The 20277-nt window shown below is 33.3% G+C and overlaps 1 protein-coding gene across 2 annotated transcripts in view; it reads left to right on the top strand.

Moving 5' to 3' along the window:
* Nucleotides 1–19219, top strand: part of LOC110997653 (cAMP-regulated phosphoprotein 21) — a 42115-nt gene extending 22896 nt beyond the window's left edge. The window contains exons 8-32 of one of the 2 annotated variants that reach the window (XM_045631250.1): nt 23–78; nt 618–747; nt 1306–1436; nt 1631–1730; nt 2324–2450; nt 2982–3077; nt 3959–4076; nt 4411–4509; nt 4755–4855; nt 7418–7496; nt 7931–7993; nt 8097–8179; nt 8287–8691; nt 9293–9401; nt 10486–10559; nt 11080–11176; nt 11580–11649; nt 11998–12094; nt 12505–12651; nt 13240–13431; nt 13851–13963; nt 14716–14798; nt 15429–15625; nt 16049–16097; nt 16493–19219. In XM_045631250.1, the coding sequence (XP_045487206.1) occupies nt 23–78; nt 618–747; nt 1306–1436; nt 1631–1730; nt 2324–2450; nt 2982–3077; nt 3959–4076; nt 4411–4509; nt 4755–4855; nt 7418–7496; nt 7931–7993; nt 8097–8179; nt 8287–8691; nt 9293–9401; nt 10486–10559; nt 11080–11176; nt 11580–11649; nt 11998–12094; nt 12505–12651; nt 13240–13431; nt 13851–13963; nt 14716–14798; nt 15429–15625; nt 16049–16097; nt 16493–16542 (2866 nt within the window). In that variant the 3' untranslated portion in view covers nt 16543–19219. Of the gene's footprint in view, nt 1–22; nt 79–617; nt 748–1305; nt 1437–1630; nt 1731–2323; nt 2451–2981; nt 3078–3958; nt 4077–4410; nt 4510–4754; nt 4856–7417; nt 7505–7930; nt 7994–8096; nt 8180–8286; nt 8692–9292; nt 9402–10485; nt 10560–11079; nt 11177–11579; nt 11650–11997; nt 12095–12504; nt 12652–13239; nt 13432–13850; nt 13964–14715; nt 14799–15428; nt 15626–16048; nt 16098–16492 lie in introns of both variants that reach the window. The other variant, XM_045631249.1, reaches the window with a different exon arrangement.
* The last annotated feature ends 1058 nt before the right edge of the window (nt 19220–20277 follow it).

The following is a 20277-nucleotide window of genomic DNA, read 5'->3' as shown; positions in this document are numbered from 1 at the left end:
TGATAATTTTTAACATTTACAGGTGTCCAGAACGTAAAGACAAACCGAAAAACCTATCGCTAAGCGGAAATGATGCAGGTATATTGTTATTTTATCAGCATTAGTGTTATTATTATTTATTTTATTATTAATTGTCTTTGGGTTTTCGTCAGTAGATTATTTTTTTTCCTATAAATGCATTAGTCACATTCGACTCGAGTCCAGTTATTTAATATATTTATTATTATTTTGCTATTTTTTTTTTGTAATTGTTCATGGCCATGTTTAGATGGCAAAGTTTTCGCGTGCGTCCGCGTTCGTTGACTGTACCGTTGAGCGTGCGATTCCATATTGATTGCACGTTTTTTTTGTGACTTGTTTTCGTATATATTGTTTATTATATAAACTTTAAGAACTTGTATATTAGCTCCTGTGAGTTCTGATTTCTTAAAAAATCTTTATTTGTTAAATGAATTGACGCGGTTTTTTTTTTTAATTTATCATTCCTAAAAACGCGTTTCTATTCTTATAGATCTACTATCTTACTATCTTATCTATATATATATATATATATATATCTTACTATCTACTATCTTAAACTTTAGTATAATTTTGTATTTTAACAAATTTTATTTTAGACGACAAAACGGATCTGACAGACCAGGATTTGGTGAATTTCCTGAGAGACACGCTCAACAAGAATCCAAAGGACAGGATCACATTGTTGAAGGTTGAAAAGGAGTTGCACGCACTTGTCAGCGATGTTGGGTAAGAAAAAGAAATTTAATGAAAACATTTACCGTAGTCAAAGTAACCCAAAAAAATATTGCAATTTGTACATTTATGATGAGGCGAGAGAAGTTTTTTAAAAATAAATTATGGTCTCAAATACTTTATCATAACAATTAATTTAAGATAAATATTGAAGTGCAGGAAAAAGGGATCAAAATTTTGTAAAAAATCTAGAAAATAATCTGTATATGGGTCTGTTTCATTGATGTCTTACATTTTTATATTTTTTTCATAATCTCATTTAAGTATTTATGTCTGAACCAAACTAAATATAGCCAAAAATGTAATGAGTAATATACACAAAAATGTTCAAACATTTACGAGAAGAAAAATCAGGATCTTTTTGAATACGTAATACCTAATTCGGCATGTTCGTTTATACGCCAGGAGTTAACAGTATTTATTCATATCAAGAAACAATATAATTATTTAAATATAGTATACATATATATATATATATGTGTGTGTGTGTGTGTGTGTGATCCTAGCGATCTCTTTCAACTAAGTATTCATATGTTTATTCTACCTTTTCAGTCGTTGCATAGTTCGATTTCCGGTGATGACGTCATACGGCCGTATGTTGGTCCATCGGGTGGCCGCGTTGTTTCAACTGGCGCATCACATCGACCACGCTAACAAGACCTGTGTGGTCGTATCTAAGAGTGGTGAGTAGAGATCATGTTAGCTAGGTCCAAATGTTCATCAAGAAATAAAGTTTTATGAAAATTTTAAATTTACGGTTTAGTTCAGGGCCTCCTTTTTAGATCTGTCAAATTATTCTCTATGACAATTGTCAAGATTACAGATTTTTTAAATCAATTATGTTTTGTTAGCAAATGAATCTAATTTAATTTAACAGGTACAAGTGGTGGTAGGATCCCTTGCACCAGCTTCAAGCAGTGGTGCACGCGAGTGTTTCCCAAATCACCTCCAAGGAGACACGATGATACACTCGCAAAGTACGTATATATTCTATTAAAAAATTAATAGTGCATTACTTAAGCACTGCCTGTAGACCAATGTCTAGAGCAGTGTTTCCTAACGGGGACCTAAGCCCATACAGGGGCTTTCCGAAAATTTATTATTTATTTATTTAATTATTAGTAAAGTTTATATTTAGTGCATTTCAGTTTTTGAAGAGATCTGTATCAGTCACTATATTCAATGTGTCGGTTTTTTGTAACACAAACTTTAGATATCCTGACGTTAGCCTGAAGTTAGCTATAGTCAACATTTTATTTGGTGATATTTAAATAAATAATGCGTTATGAAACTTTCAATGTACGAAATATTTTTTCTATTGTTACTTAGTGTCGTTTTTTCTAGAAATGTAGAATAATTTTTTTGAAAAAAAATTTTTCGTATTATTTTTGCAAGTATTTCCAAGTATAAAAAAATATTTGTCATACGGGAGTTATATTGTGAATTGTATATATGTATATATATATTATTTTGGAAACATTGTTTACATCTAGCAGTTGTCGATTAATGTCTATAACGATTTACAATAATGAAATCAAATTTTAATAGCAAACATAACAATTTTTTCAAGATCGATACTAAAGCGCGCGGGAAACGTTTCGGAATCGAGCGGTGGCGGTGCGGACGCGCCGAGGAGCAAGTCACTCGAACAACGCGAAAGGGACTATGAGAGAGCGAGACGGAGGATATTTAGTACGGTGAGAGAGAGATAAAAGATATTTTAGACCAATAGAGAATTTCATGTAAGTATTTCGTAGTAGTAGTTTTTTACAGAAAATAAAGACACGCCCTTTAAGTCTCTTCTCATATCTTATATGTACTCTAAGAGTACTCATTTGGTATCTATGACTATAAAGATGCAAAATACAAACAAAAAATTCTTTATTTATATAGGTAATCAAGTCCACTTATGAAAGTCAATAGAATTTTTTTTAAATTTACTCTAAATTTCGCAGTCCGCACAATCATCAGCCATCAGAAAAATATGCAAATGTCAATATTAAAATGATTTTTATATAATTGCAATCTAACTTATGGTCTAAATACTCGCAAACGCATAAAGGCATTTTAATAAAGTTATAACTATTGCAATAAAATTTAAAAAAATGCTTGTTTTTAAAACTACACCATTACACCACAATCCACCCTGACTGTTAGACCTAATCTCCCATTGGACTTTTTTATCCTTTTTAAAAGTAATTTACTTCTAAAAAGGACTCTTATAACAGGACAACTGCACCCAAGACGAGAGTCAATGGCCGTGGCTTCCCTCTGGACCTGTCAAGCTTCTAACACCTGAGAGCGGAAAGAATAAACTCGCTAAGGTAAATTGTACCAGAAATTGCATATCATTTTATAATGATAGAAGAGAGTTGGAGAGAGAGAGAGAGAGGGAGTTTTGATAAAAGCCGATTTTTCCAAATAACTTAATCCTGTATTTAATTGTATATATTTTCTTGATATGAAATACCTTTTTTATTTAAAATTTCATTTTCGATATATTGACCCCAATTATCGCCCAAACCCTACCTCAGTACATTTCTGACCATCTGCGTTAGACATCTTAATCCAAATGTTATAAAAGGTGTGCCACAATCAATCGAGGGATTGTAATAGCCATCTCTCGATACAAGCTATCTATGGTAGGTCGGATCGGTATCTGTGGATATACCTTTGTATGGAAATGAAAGTTTAACTGTGCCAATATCCTATCTTATTTTTTTCGCCAAAAATGAATTGTCTTCGAAGGGTTTGGTTATTGGGATGCGGATAGGAGATCGATCGACTGTCACGGTCTGGCAATCCACAATCTCGGATTGTTTTCTATTTGAGATTGTGAATACATCATTGGGTTTCGGCGTAGATCGGAAATTCCTTTCATTGGATTATAGGTCAATTTAAACCACCTACAATGAAGTGTAGAATTTTTAAGTCTGAGCCTCATATTTCTGTATCTATTTCATGATCATTTGTCAATGTAATGGAGACAAGTAGGTCTCAGTCTCTTGTGCCTGACGACGTAGACTATTTAGTCTAAGGCAACCCTTAGAGGTTTTCTTCACCCTTCGAGCGAATGCTAAATGCACAAATATCCATTGGTGCACAGACGAAGATCGAACCGACGACCTCAGGGATGAGTCGCACGCTGAAGGCACTAGTGTAACACTGGCCTTTTTCATGTTAAAAGTCTAAATGAATATTATAGGTCCAATCTCTTGAATCCCGGGGCCAAGAGACAAATTCCCGGGGTGCTGTGTCCAAAAGCCACAGTTTCGGAGGATACACGGCTGAACCACAACAGCCAAGATTGCTTAGCAGACAAGGTGATTTAAATAATTTAAATATATTCAATTATAATTAAAGTATTAAATCAGACGTCACTACAAATTTATCCTTCCCATAAACAATTATTTCCTCTCAAAAAACCCCTTAATATACTCTGTAAGAGAGTGAAAGAGAAAGATTATCTATCTTTCTCTTTCACTCTCTTTCTTCATTTCTCTCTCTTTTTGTTAAATAAACTAGCTATCAATTTCATTACGTAATGTTGTGATTTATTCAAAAAAAAAATCTATATTATTGAAATAAACCTTTTAGAAAATGATGGTTATAAAATACATTTTCTTGTCCTCAAATATAGCTTTTTAATATTTTTAGGTGATTTGGCTTCAAGCAGCTGGCGTTTATCACCTTCCAGTTCTGGATACAAAACGTTGAGTTTGCGTAGCACTGACTCCGTCACACCTTCACCGACAGGTATTTCATCGGTTTTTTCATGTAATTGTGTTTATTGGTTTACTGGTATATTACTGGTTATGCTTTATTACTGGTGGTAAATTTAAATTTACGATTAATTTAATTTGATTTTCTTGACGTTCATAAGTGTACATGTTTGTTTACCTAAATGAATAAAGATATTATGACTATGAGCAATATCCAATAGTTTAATTAATTTTTATTAGGCGACAATTACATAAGAATTTTGTGTGAATATTTTTCAGGCGGTGCAAGTCCCGAGCCAGGCACCGACGCCGCGACCCTCGTGTGGGCGGTGACTAACCTGTCTTCTGTTCCGCCGGGAGCTATTGTTATACATCCACAGGTATTTTTTTAACCAATTAAATTAAATTATTGTTATGTAAAAAATTTACTCAGTTCTAACGACCTTAAAACAATAAAAAATTTAAAACTTCTAAATTAACTTGAATATTAGATATACAATATAAAATAACTCGGGTGAGGTAACTCACATGTGACAGACACACAAAAAAAAATAAAAAAAAACCTTTACAATTTCCGGCAAGACCACATAGCGCTGACGGATTTTTTATTAAACAAAACATTTCTTTATCTTTTTTGTAATATAGGTGTCTGACACACGCCGTCGACATTACAGATGCGACTTGCTGATTAACACGTAATATTTTCCGGGGATCGAACCTACGGCATATGGGATGACAGTCGCACGTTGATGCAACTAAATCAACACTGTTCATTGATAGATAGATAGATAACTACTGAAAGAGATAGATTGTTACTGAAATTTCATATAAATCTAATAAAATTATAAACCTATACAATATTCAAATTTATACATACCTGTTGATATCTCGATGTTTTATGTATGTAATGGTGAATGTGGTAAATTACAGAACAGATCTTTATTTTTTTACTTATGTAACTTAAATGAGGTTGTGGTTTATGACATTTTCCTTTGAATTATTGTTATGTAGGGGGAGGGTAAATTTGCTGAGTTACTTGCCCGTTCTTCTCAGAACAAGACCTCCTGGTAGTTTTGCGAACGGATGGCGTAGTTTTTGCTCTTTCGCGAATTTTGTAAACTGAATAAATGAATTTTGATTTGATTTGATGAAACGTTTTTTATTTTATATTTAAAAAACGACTTGTACGTCGGTTGCCATGGTAACTGTGCTATTGCTATTGGCCTAATGTCTTCAGCGTGCGACTCTCATCCTTGAGCGCAGAAAGACAGAGAGTCCATTGGTGCTCAAGGGATTTTTTTGTCTTTGTGCGAATATAACGGTAAAAAGCATAATCGTGAGGAAACTGGCCTTAGACCCAAAAAGTAGACGGCGTGTGTCAGGCACAGCTGTTCACCTTCTTGCCTATTGATTGACAAATGATCATGATAGTAATCTGTGTAAAATAATCATGGAAGAAATTACATCTTCATAATGGTCCGAGATCCCACTGCAAGATTGGTGCGTTCATCGAGTTTTTGCTTAAAACCAAATTTTTGTGTTTATTTATAATTAGAAGAATATATATTTACTAGGTTGCCTATCAAAATTTGGCCGCCAATATTTTTAATTAAATAATTTTGAATTGATTTTTGGTAAAAGATTACGTTCATTTAATTTTTATATAAAATAACGTCTACATCACGGTAATTAATATGAAGATTCTAAAAAATCACGGTTGCCGTTGCGCACATGGCCGCACCTCTTTGCAGCCAAGTGTAAACAGGTATGATTTCGATATATTTATACGTTTATAACGGATATCTATTAATTATATGTCAAATTGAAGCTAATTTTTTTCTATTAATTTTCATATAAGGGTGCCTAATTATATCTGGCCGCAAATAAGGGTTGCTGGCGGTTAAAGATGATAAATATTTGAGGTAGAGTGAAAGAGAGTTAGCGCGTAACGCGTTTGTCAGACAAGGACAGCGGTTGCCGACTGTGCGACGCTTTTAAGCCATAGCACATCCAAAATCATTAGTAGAGTCAATTGTAAATAAATGGTCATAATATTTATATTTTTTTACGACGAAACAATAACATTAGCGAGCACTTTTGGAATTAAAGTCGAGTACATTGCTTTTTTCGTTACACAAAAAATACGACTTCATCTTTATCAATTTTATTTTACGTTAATTAATAAAATAATATATTTTTAGATGCACAAATAAAACAACAATGTAAATATAAAACGTTGTTTATTACGAACTTCAAAACAGCGTGGATTTTCTGTTAGAATAAAAATGCCGCATCTGTTCAGTTGAGAACACTAACATTCGACGCATGCGCAATGGCTTAAAAGCGTCGCACAATCGGCAACCGCTGTCCTTGTCTGACAAACGCGTTACGCGCTAACTCTCTTTCACTCTACCTCAAATATTTATCATCTTTAACCGCCAGCAACCCTTATTTGCGGCCAGATATAATTAGGCACCCTTATATGAAAATTAATAGAAAAAAATTAGCTTCAATTTGACATATAATTAATAGATATCCGTTATAAACGTATAAATATATCGAAATCATACCTGTTTACACTTGGCTGCAAAGAGGTGCGGCCATGTGCGCAACGGCAACCGTGATTTTTTAGAATCTTCATATTAATTACCGTGATGTAGACGTTATTTTATATAAAAATTAAATGAACGTAATCTTTTACCAAAAATCAATTCAAAATAATTTAATTAAAAATATTGGCGGCCAAATTTTGATAGGCAACCTAGTAAATATATATTCTTCTAATTATAAATAAACATAAAAATTTGGTTTTAAACAAAAACTCGATGAACGCACCAATCCTGCAGTGGGATCTCGGACTATAAGGAGAATATAAACTATGTGTGAACAATTAGTGAATTATTGGTAATTATAAATAAAGGCTGAATAAAATATAATTGCAGACCGGACGTCCTCTAACAAATCCAGACGGCTCCATATATCACTTCGATCCGGCCAATCCGCCCGTTATTTACCAAGATAATGATAAGGTATGAAACAAATTTAATATACCGGAAACTTTTTAGAACATTGTCTATGACATGGTCATGTCTAAAATATTGTCTATTAACAGGTGAAGATTTTTTTTATTTTTTTGTTGTTATGTATGTAATTAATTTTTAGGTTTATTCGTTTGTTAAATAAATAAATAAATAAGTCAAAGTTTTCCTTGTATCATGCGCTAACATAAAATCTTTTTTTTTTAATAGTCAAACAAATGTTTGACAATTTTATTATGCTATAGATAAAGTCAACACAGATGCAAAGCTTATACGAAATGCACAAACCTTCTATCTCCCGACTCAAAGATTATTTCGCCGGGAATCGAACCCAGGATTACGGATCACCTTCAAGCCAATTTACACGCGTTTTTAATTGTAGTACAGATAAAAATTGTAATCAAAAATGTTTCTTTCAGAATGACGCAAATGAAAAGCGAAGGGGGAAATTGGAAAAGCAACATTCATTTATGGTTACTGGTAAGTATATACAGTACCCGGCCATTTATAAGTCGCATCGTGTATTTATATATCAGGAACAGTAGTTTATATAAATAGTGCCACGTTTTTTTTTTCTTTTCAGAATGTGAATGTTCTACAACCGAGTGCAGAAAATGCTGTTGTGAGTGTAGACAAAATGGAGGTCAGAAATGTAACAGTGATAAGGTATATTTATTATAATTTGTTTTAATTAATTATAAATCACAAATTTTGGATTTCGATTTGACAGTCCTCTTTAAGACAATTAGAGTTTATTTGATATTTCTTGACAGACTACTCCGCCAGGATCTAAAAACAATTCAATGCCAAACAGTCCAGTAAAAGGAATTGAACCAAAAGAAGCACCTCCATCGCCTGAACCCATACAAAAACCAGAAATCCAAAAAGAGGCAAAACCCGTATACGAAGTCCCACCGCAGCGAACAGAAATCCAGATTGAAAATTCGAATATCGAACACCAAAAATCTGTTGACCATCAGAAACAGTATGAAACCCAAAAATCATTCGAATCTCAAAAGTTTGAATTGAATTCGCCAGCCAATCAGAAGCCTTACGAGTCGCCCAATCAGCGGCCGGTGTTTGAAAATAGAACGTTTGAGAATCATAGAAAAGTACAGGAAGTTCAGTATCCAAGTCAGGAGTATAGCAGCTATGGGCAAGGATTTAGAATGGAAGAGGTATTTATGAAGCGATAGTAAATTAAAAATATGTAAAATGGGGCACTAATATATTTATTTGCTTATTAGTATTCCTACAGCTACAAGCAAAACCAGAATACACATTCAACATAGACAAAAAACACAGTTTTATTACGTACTTATACAAAATAAATTGTAGGATGCATAGATCATTAAAATATATTTAATATATTGGAAATTTAGTTATTATGTCTAAAAAAGGATATTTCATAATTGAAGCATTCTTTAGTATTCTATACATCAATTTACTGGTAATTTGTGGTATAAGGTACATGATTGAGTTTTGTAAATAGTTTGTATTAGAGCCAAGAATATGGATTAAGTTTGCCTTATATGTATTGTATGAAGAAGGGGTGTGTCCACTTTTTTATTACTATTAGTAATTTTTCATTAAAGGCTGTTGTTTCATTGCAATTATTGTTTCGCCAAGAATAAAATCCAGGACCCCAATTGCCTGGGAAATATAAGGCATTGTACACCACTGTATCTGTTATTTTAAAACATGACTGACGTAATATTAGAAGTCACACAAACCCCAAAATACCCTGCAAATATCCCAAAATATATGCCTTTTTCACAGATAACACCACCACCGCAGGCTATAGTGAATTATCACCAAGATGTGTCAGAAACTCAAATGATGCAACAGAATAAAATGACGCCCATACCTATACAGGATCCTAATATCAGTAAGTATCTTCTATCAAGTATTTTTGAGGCGATTATTATTATTATAGAGTTTAATACTTATAGAAACCACGTTTAATTTCCAACCATGACAAAATAATAAAACATTTAGCTTTGATTTAATTCTGTACCGTCGATCACAAACCCTTCACAGGTCACTTCCTTTCTTTCTCCTACCACTTCTATTTCTTCTATCCAACTTTTTTTGGGCGCGCTCTTCTCCTTCCCATTGGTCCTTTCCATAACACACTTTATTAATTATGTCAAATTTCCATCACTTCACTTCACTTTATTTTTAACTAGTGACCCGCCCCGGCTTCGCACGGGTGCAATGCTGATGAAAAGCAGGTTTTTATTATGTATTGTTATTTCCGTCGCTGGAAAGCTCCGATAATATACGCGTTCGATCGCTGCTAAATAAGCTGTAATGGGCTGTATAGATCTATATTAAATAAACAATGTATTCCAGGTATTTTATTGGTTAAGGATTAATGCTGTATTGGTTAAAATCGCTTCGAAAATTAGCCATTATTTGTCGTAAAAATTAAATGGCAAAAATAAAGTTATTGCGGGTTGTCCATAAGAGATAGACATATACCATAGCGGATTTTTCTGTAGATCTTTTCAATGTGTACAATACTTACTACATTATTTTGATAAAACTCGTAGGGTTCAGCCTGCGTTTGCAATGTAAAAAATGTAATTATTTACGACATCACATTAGAAACCTCAGAAACAACAGTACCTCTCCACTATTTAATGGATGTTATTATACATATAAACCTTCCTCTTGAATCACTCTATCTATTAAAAAAACCGCATCAAAATCGGTTTCGTAGTTTTAAAGATTTAAGCATACAAAGGGACATAGGGACAGAGAAAGCGACTTTGTTTTATAATATGTAGTGATGGCGACTTCTATGGCAATCACAATTCCGCCAATCTCGCGTTCTAAGTGTTATCACGGTGAGGATAGATTTGATGGATTGAATTTAATCTGAGCAGAGTTACCCAAAACAAAAATGACTAATTTCCTATTGTATTAAGAAATGATTGTTGTTACAATTGTGTATGTTTTTCTTCTAGGACCGGTCTCATTAACAAATATGATGTATCCAACGCTACCACAACATTACCCTTTCGTTACACCATGTAGAATGGTGAGTTTTAATTAATTATTTATTTGCCAATTTTATAATAAACACATCGCATTTAAAAACATTTATTTAATATTGTGAATTGGGATAGTTTTTCAGTCTTATTACTGTCAAACAGTTATTTAAATAAATATGATATTTATTGTATACAGCTAGTAAGCTGGCTTATGTGTCGTACACATAATCACAATTTAAACTAAAATGCTGACTTCAAATCTCTAACAAATGTTATGTATCAGTATACGTAATATTTTGTAACCTATACCTATTACCAGTACCTATATTAAAAAGAAGAGAACCTGAAACCGTGAACTTTACCTAATTTGGAATGTACCTGCTAAAACTGATCATCTGGAAATAACTTAGTTTCCGATAAATCTGTACACAACAAACATACAAAACACATTTGGAAGCCTTCTCTATATATTTATTATATAATCACATAGCATACTCAAATATATTACTTATTTTCATCAAATAAATACAGTTTATGAGAGAAATATAAATTAGTAACATTTTCCAGGACCAGCAAATGCAGCCACTGTACCAGCAGATGCTGGGAGCTGAAGATCAGAAGCATCTATCGCAGTCACCACACACTGATAACACGTTCCGTATAGGTAAGTGTTATATGGTAAAAAGGAACTTATTTTCTGATTTTTTTTTATATGCAATATATTTATCGTTCTTTGGAGCGTACGTTTTTACGTATTTTTCTTCACACTACGAGCTAGTGTAACGTACACACATAATAGAGATGTCCATAAGTGGAAACAGCAGCTGAAGTATTTCGACTCGGGTTAATTTCAATTCGACTTAGGGTCCTTCAAGAAAAGAGCGTACCAATTCTAAAAGCCGGCAACGCACTGGCATTAAGCGGCGGTATCACTTGAGGTAAGCCTCCCGTTTGCCGTTTTATAAAATAAAACAATTAGTTGACAGTCGGGGTTCGAACGAACTCCAACACCGCTCAAAAACGCACATAAATTTTAACGATATTTTAAAGTTTTTCGATATATACAGACCCGAGCTATCCATATCCAACTGAGTTCAATGCATATGGCGGATGTCAAGATCCTGTGCTGCAACGAGGGTTTGTGTATTTTTATACTTTTTACTCCCCTTTATGAACAAGTTAATAAGTTCATTGAAAGGTATTTGTTGAGTTAAATGCCAAACTTTATTAATACCATAGATCCACAGAATATGACAGAGTATAACTACTCCAGAGTATTAACAATTATATCTATGGTCATCTATTAATTATATAAGACAATGATTACATTTTTGCTCAGTATGACCTATTAATATATCGAGTGTTTCATATTTTAATAGTGCCATCAAAATTTCTTAATAATTAATTGATTTTCTAGTAAAGTAATGAAATCACATTTATAGTATGACCTATGGCCACAGATATAAGTATATTTTATTGCTACAGATATAGTATGGGTTACAGTCCAGTGGAAGTACCGACTATGGTACCTTCGTATCCTGTCCCAAACGTTATTCTTCAGCCTCCCATACAACACTATCCGGTGAGTAATTAATATTTTGTAATAACTATATATTATTACTGTTAGCCTCAATTTCTATATATTACTAGGACACCTGACAAACGTTGTCCTGCATGATATTTCAAGCTATTAGGATATTAAAAGTATGAAAGTACCGAATGTAGCGCCATCTGCCGGTCTGATTTGTAAATGTAATCCATCCACGGCGCCATAATCGCATACAAAAAAATCGTTGAATCGGTCCATACGTTTAAGAGGACTTCAGTTACATACACACAAACTGTAGAATTATATATGTAAACATAGTAAATTTAAATTATTTATAATAAAAAATTTCTTTTACGACATATTGAATTAATATAAAGGTTTGAAAGAATTATTTTATGGAAATAGTTTCCATCGATAAATAATCCCGAAGAAATATTTTTTAGACGTATCAAGAGCAAATTCAATGGCAGGGCATCCAACCGCCCGTGCCAATAGCCAGTCCGGCTGCGCCAAAATTGATGCTACACGATGTCTATCCCATGGTTTGCCCCAACATTGGCTATCAGCCGTACAACGTTGTATATCCACAGGTATCTTGATATTGAATTTAAAATTTTCTTTGTAATAACAGCGTGTTGATTGAGATGTAAATTAAACCAATAAATTTAGTTAAAACTAAAGTAAACATCTGCTAGAGATTCCTACTGTCAACGATCGAAAATCTCCTCTTGCGATCAAGATTTATGTTATTTCGACGAGAATATCTGTTCCATAAATTATTCAATAGATTATTTTTAAACTGATCAAAAATGGTCCTTCGAGCCGGATCAATTTACAGCACACAGACTAAATGTAACAGACGGAGCTCTATGGGTAGGATCAAAGGTCCAAAGTGGTGGGATTATCTCAAGGGTATTGAGTGCCACTTTGAGAAAAAGAAAAAATTAATAAGATCGAGCAATATTCAAGTCTGATTTGTTGTTATAAAACAATATCTTAAATACTACTTATATCACATTTACATTATATTATTATTGTGAGCCGTGTCAGTAGGTCAATGTTGAAATGAAATCTGACGCATTTATGTATATTTATCGAACATTATATAAACTGTTGGTGTCGCAAAATATTTACTTTCCTCACCAAGTTACAATAATTGGCTTTTTTTTATTCTTCAGGTCCTACCACAACCATATCCAATATGTCAGCCGGTATACCCAATAGTACCAGAATGTAGGAACAACATGACGCAGAAGAAACGCAACTCCCTCCCCAACTCTTCTCGCACTACACCTCAAACCCCGCTGGAGAAGAAAGAAGAGACGGACTCGACGGAGATAGCTGTTAAGATACAGCAGATTAAAGAACAGGTATGCTTCTAAGCGATTAACTAGAACTTAACTAAGTTTTAGTGTAAATGCAAGCACAGAGCTGAAGAAATTTTTGTAAGTTTTTACGTACGAAAATTTGTTATTGTTTAAACTTAGAAGATAATATGAGCGGTAACACTAATGAATGGTAGAAAATTATTGGATTTGACATAACATTAAATTAATTCCATTCGGAATAATTTGTATCGTATTTTTCAACTAGCAACATTTTCTAAATTATCAGAAATATACTGGGCTAAATTTCAATCAGTCTTCTTAATTCTTAGACATGGTGATTATTCTTCACATCATCTCTCAATAAGTTTACAGACGACTTGGATTTTGACGTTTATTAAATCCCTATTTTTGTAATAAATGTTAAAAATAAACTTTATCGGTTAAATGTTTAATATTTACAGATGGCGCAAATGAATACAAAAGATAAGAGTGAGAGAAGAACAGACTGGAGGGCTAACAACGGATCTGGGATACTGGGAAGTTATCCCGCTAACTTTAACGGGAGAGTTAATGGGTAAGAAAAATTTGTTCATAACACACCATAAATGGGCGAAACGCTGATAGACTAGTTAAACGGTGCCGTTTAGTTAAAGGGCTAGGCTGTTAGTTGAACGGCTAATTAAGCTTATTGGCTGCGACATGTATATGTGACTTAACTAATGATAGGTACATAACGAGTGTATATTATTTTTTATAATATGTATGTTCATCGTATTTGTCATGTATTTTAGAAAAGATAAAAAATGCATTATGTACGCTGTGGTGTATTCAACATATATTTCTTGCATTATTAAAGTAAAACTTTTATTTCATCGTCTCAAACTTTTTGGTCTGTGTGGCGCATGTCGCGTGACGGTCGGCCGCGGAGTAGGGATAAAGTGAAAGGCGCTCGTCATAGCAGCCAAGGCCAATATGGCGGCGCACATAGTTCGCAGCATTTGACCGTGTAGTGTATAGACTATTATTCATTTATACCAGTGCTCCACGCTATTTTAATATGTGTATATAGTATAAATAATTGTTAAGTATTATGTATGTCGTACTCTCCAAGTCACAGAATTCAATAAAAATATTAGTTGGAGACTTAGTCTACTTTTATTAGTCCCATTATCATTCCAATTTTCCAAGTATAAAATTAAGATTGATAAAGCGATTTTATACCCTTAATGGAATATTTTTAGTTAAATGTCTATAATGTGAAAAAAAGTTTCACTTTTACCGTGGTTTCATAAAACCACACAACATTTATCTACACAATGTTTCTAGGAGGCCAACCGATGAAGCGCAGTTGAGTTCGGCCGCTCGGGCGATTGTAAATTCAATACGGAATATACAAGCGAAAAATAATTGTAAGTGATTTGTACATATTAAAATCTTGTAATCTTTTCTATTAAGTTTTTATTAACTTACCGGTTATGAAATATGTGTGAATTTATTTTATAGTTTACATACATTTTTGCGTAGAAAGTAAGACAAAACCAAGCAATGTGTTATATTCTACGTTAGTATGTTAAAACTAATAATCACCTTAAGGATACGAATTAAATAGTTTGGCGACGTCGTAACTTTTTTTAATTTGGTGCTACACACCTTAGTCCCAGGATACCTTAATTTAGTAGTTTTAAAAGTCAGAAACCTGCAGTATTTTATAATCGGACATCGAGGCAGAATACGGAATTTCAAGGCAGTTTTTGCCGCGCACCACCACTTTGTGGAATCAGCTGCCCATTGATGAATTTCTGAACCAATAAAGGAGCGCACCAGTTATAAAAGCCGGCAACGCACTTTTGAGTACTCTGGTACTGTGAGTGTAGCACAACGGTATCACTTAACATCCTCCCGGTCTCTTGCCCGTTTGCCCCCTATTACATAAAAGTAATTAATCGAGAAGATTTAAAAAAATCTGTCATCTCTCCGCTTCTACCACCTTGATTAAGGTCTATAAACAGAGCATGTACAATTAAATAAATACATTTCAGACAACGACAGAAAATTTGACAATAGACAGGACCAAAGACAAGATTTCCGCTACAGAGGCCGAACCGAGAGGGACGAGAAAGATCGGACCGAAGGCCAGAGACCGGTTATCCGGCCCGAGAGACCGGATAGGAATAGGGGGATATTTCGGGATAATAACTTCCCCATGCAATATAGGCCGCCTTATTTATTGCGACAGGTATGACGTTTACTCCAAAGCTAATTTTATTCAAAGATTGCACAGATTCACTACCCTTGTTTTGAGTTTAATCGTAAAAATGACAAATGACGTAATACTTCACTTGCGCGATGCTCCATTAATTGCAGTGATAACTTCTTATGGGAGGGGGTAAACCGTTTCGTTACGTAACGCGTTACGGCGCCATTCTGTCTAGCTTTAACGCAATAATTATTATTATCACAATAATTACGGTTTGATCATTTTTCTATGATAAGGGATGGCGTTCTTATCCAAAGTATAGGAATCAATTAATCATATATATACACATATATTTTATGTCATGAAAATATGGTGCGAATCACGTTAACAACGATGATTTACCTTTAGCCATCTAAATTAGGCTCATTTCTTTAAAAACTTCACATGTGTATATTTAATCAGATGTCTCCTGGGGCGTGGTGCAGGCGATCCCCAGGGCCGGTCCATCCAGGTAATTTATTCAAATAATTATTGCTTTGGGAATTTGTTAAACTAAAGTTATCTCATTTTTTTTTTAATATCTAGCCATTTTGAACTTAATAAATTATGAATTGAATATTGTATGAAAAATATAGTTCCCAAATTTTTTACTCTTTTAAGAAATATTTAAAAGTTTTAACTACAAAAAATGGTAAAAATGGAGTTTAGTATCTAAGACTGCCCTATCTCTGGAGCACCACTTGACACTCTTTTTGGGACATCCTGTATATTTAATTGAAACCTTCATACTAAACAATAGTATCTCTTTAACTAATGTAAACCATTGCCCAATATTTTGTCTATATCACTCTTTGTATAGATGAGTGAGACAAAACATTATTTAGTAAATTTACGATATTTTTTCAGTTTTAAACCCTCCGAGACGACCTCATCCGGATAGATATACGCGGCGTTAGATTGTATAAGTTTTATTCAATAGGTTGAGGCGCTTTTTGAGAATGTTTTTTTTTAATATTAGTACCGACAATATGTGTTACCATGGTTACCATTTTCATCGGTCTTGTAGTAACTATACGGTACTATAATTAGCCCATGTTTCATGATTTAATTTCTCAACAAATATTTCGTATTTGTTTTTTTTTTGTTATTTAAATATATATAATTGAAATCTTGCCATGTTCTTCGTATCTTCATCATTTTTAAAAATTGTATTCGCAAAACGCGCCTTAGCCCAATAAATGTTCAAACATATCCCTGTCCACTGTTTGTTTCTATAGAACTTGCAATAGTCGATGTTACTAGACAGCTTTTTCTAAGTAGGAGACACGCGTGCGACATTTAGTCGTGCGACTTTTTTGTCAACATTTCTAATATAGTAAAAAAAAATTAAACGAGCTTGTTATGAAGCCATGTTAGACGTTCAACCCTGATGTTGTGCGTTTGCACGCTAGCTTTTCAATGGACTTATGCAATTGACATTATATCTTAGCCTATGCATTAGATTAGAGCACAGATATAGGGCTAACTATCATTCCCATATATCAAATTCTAATACATTTTTGGCGTATGAGAGTAACTAAGCAACTAAATGTCACCCTAAGAGTCAATAAGATTAATACAAGTGCAAATAAGTGATAGACTCTAGTTTTTTAAATCGGAATAGGATTTTAGAAACTTATTTCTCAATTAAAATATAGCATCGGGCTCATAAGACCAATAAAGACACAACTTAATATATTACAACGAATACACGATAGTCAATAGTCGCTGATTAAATGTCGCTCGTGTGTAAATACCCTTATAATTGGTTTGCAATGAAAACGATTTAAGGGACACAATTCGCTATTTTGTTTTTAAGTAAATGTAAAATGAATCGTGTCCTTTAACTAGTTTTGTGTAAATAGGTAGGACTTTAGGTTTTTTAGTATTTTTATTGAAAGAGTATTTTTGTTGTTCGGGGCTGCCTTCGGAATATCTATAATACGAAATTACTTTGTTCGTCCACAAATCTAATGTAAGCGGTCGATTCTGTTTTGCATACCTTTGAGTATTTATTTACACATCAAACAAATTCGGTGATAAATTTAAAGGTAACAGAGAATATTAAATTACAAATATATAAGCTATATAAATTCAAATTTATTTGCTAGTTGATTGGAAAAATTGTTGATTGATATTGATTTGGCAATTTTGGTGATTTTCGTTGTGATAAAATGATATTTTAATGAAAGCTGGTTACAATGTACCCTCACTAGTGTACCATTTAAATTGTCTCCGCTTTTTAAAATAAAAAGCAGAAAATATTTATAGTTCTACTCAGATCACTAGCAACGGAATCGGTTGATAGAGTCAATACGACCTCATGAGTATCACCGGTATTCGTTTCTTATCAGGCTTTTAATCCAAGCCAGGAGAGTAGAAGTCATGATTTTGAATCTTACTCTTATCAGCTCTTAGTTGGATCACGTTAGTCAAGCCTTGCATATATAAGCCAACTTTCTGTTACATTTCAAAATGTAGGTAAACTAAGAAAATACTGCGTATAATTTGTTTTGAATGTTACCATAAATCTCGCGGCGTTCAAAATGCCGTGTCCATCGCTAGATCTCATGACGCAATACCTAGTCATTACATTACATTTTAGTTTTAAGTTGTGTTAACTTATCCTACTGGTACTTGTTACGAACATCGCTCATTGCTAACCGACAAAAATAATTACGCCATAACTGAGAAATTATAAAGTAGCTGAAAAAAGTAGTAGAAAAAAACTGGATACATTTAGTTGCGCATTACGTATATGCCTAAATTGGTGGCAAACAAATGAGCGTTGTTCATTCACCAATCAAATTAAGGTGCACGTCATCCAGCAGAACCAATGGAATTAGGAATCGTTTTGTGTGATATGAGGGTGGTTAGGACGAGACTTAACGATAAGTGTGACTCCCGTATGTCAAAATTTTGACGTATGGAAGTCAGTTCGCACCATCTTGTTTCTGTCATCCATAGACTCGTCACAGATTTGGTTGGTGGCTCGTCTGAGCGGACTTTAACATGTAGTACTTAATAAGATATTATTTAATATTTTTGTTAGAAAATTTCAAATAGCCATATGCAAGCTGGTTTGCAATATTAATAAGTTGATTTGCATGATAAATGTACAACCTTCGTTGCTGCGTTGTATATATAAGTGAAAATACATATATTTATGTTAACTAGAGTTGTGGTGTCTGCGCAAACTTAAGTTTTTGTTATATTTTTAGATTCTATATTAACTGCAATAGTATTAACGACTGGCTTGTTTTTGTTCGAAAATATCAGTACAGTTTTTGTATTAAAATACTATTGTTTTCAAGTTACTAGTGATGCTATAACAATAATAATTATTGTACCTGGTTAAGAAATATATTTTCGTGTTACGTCGTGATTCAGTGTCCTACTTGTAACTCAATAGATTATAGACATTATGGGGTTAAGTTTGTCTACTACCACAATGACACCTGTCAAATACCAAATACTGACATTGACAGATGCACGTCTGACGTTAAGGCAATGTCCCGTAGAGTATATTATTTGTAAGAAAGTTTATTGTGACGGTAGAGTATATAATTGTTAATATTAAAGATTTTAGCGTAATTGTGTGTTTTATTACTAGTGTGGTAAGTAATTAGTTTTAAGAGAAAATATGCACAGATAATATATGCGTTGGATATATTTACTACAACTGAACACGTATGTCTGCATATAATTAATAATTAAAATTAAGAAAAGGACGAAATCGAGTTTCAGTAAGAGGAGCATGAGCAAATTTCCGCACAAGTTAAAGTCAGAGTATTATTCTGGCGATATTGTAATTAAACAATAAAGATAGCATCTGGATAAGCACATTCTACCATCTTATTGGTCTTTAGTTATAAATGACTAGCGGCCCGTACCGGCTTCGCACGGGTATGGGTATTTTTTGTAGATATTGATATGTTCTTGAATATTGTAGATCTTTTTTTTGTTCTATAATCAATAGTTTTCGCAGCGCATGCGATGAAAGATATAGGCATTATCTTACACCTTGGGCAACATTATTGTAGTTATGAGTTGCTTATTTTTTCTTGCCTGTGTTAATCAGTGATAATGTAGCATTCAAATGGTGAATTTTTTTTTGAAATTGATCAAAAGTGGTTTTTGATCAAATTCGTTACAAACATACATTGAAATCTTTTTATTTATAATATTACTGTGATTATTGTGACGATTGAGAAGTATATATTAAAACTACTTTAATTATAAAATACAAATAATTTAACCACTGACGTCACTGCCTAAAAAATAGTAATAAAAAAGTTGGGAATCCTCCCCCGGACGAACGTTAGGAACAACAGAGTTGATTACACTATTCTTGTCACACTCTAACTTGATAAATGGAAAGCAAGCTATCTCTTTCGCATCCATGTTTACAAAATTGTCTGGGTTGTATTTTTTTTTTAAACTTAAGTTTGTCTTTATTAGGACTGTTATAAACGGGCTTAACTAGAATGGGTTCGATCTTGAAGAAATTCGTATATCGAGCAGGTGTTATGCATATATTTATGTGTGTATTTAACATATAAGTTTTGTGCCTCGATTAAAATCCGTGTTGAATCAAAATTATAGCGTAAAATATTTGGGTATATACCTACTCCTACGCTCTATGCTCTATG

The sequence above is a fragment of the Pieris rapae genome, chromosome 15 (assembly GCF_905147795.1).
Source record: "Pieris rapae chromosome 15, ilPieRapa1.1, whole genome shotgun sequence".
Classification (NCBI taxonomy): Eukaryota; Metazoa; Arthropoda; class Insecta; order Lepidoptera; family Pieridae; genus Pieris; species Pieris rapae.
This window is presented reverse-complemented; position numbering and strand designations above follow the sequence as displayed.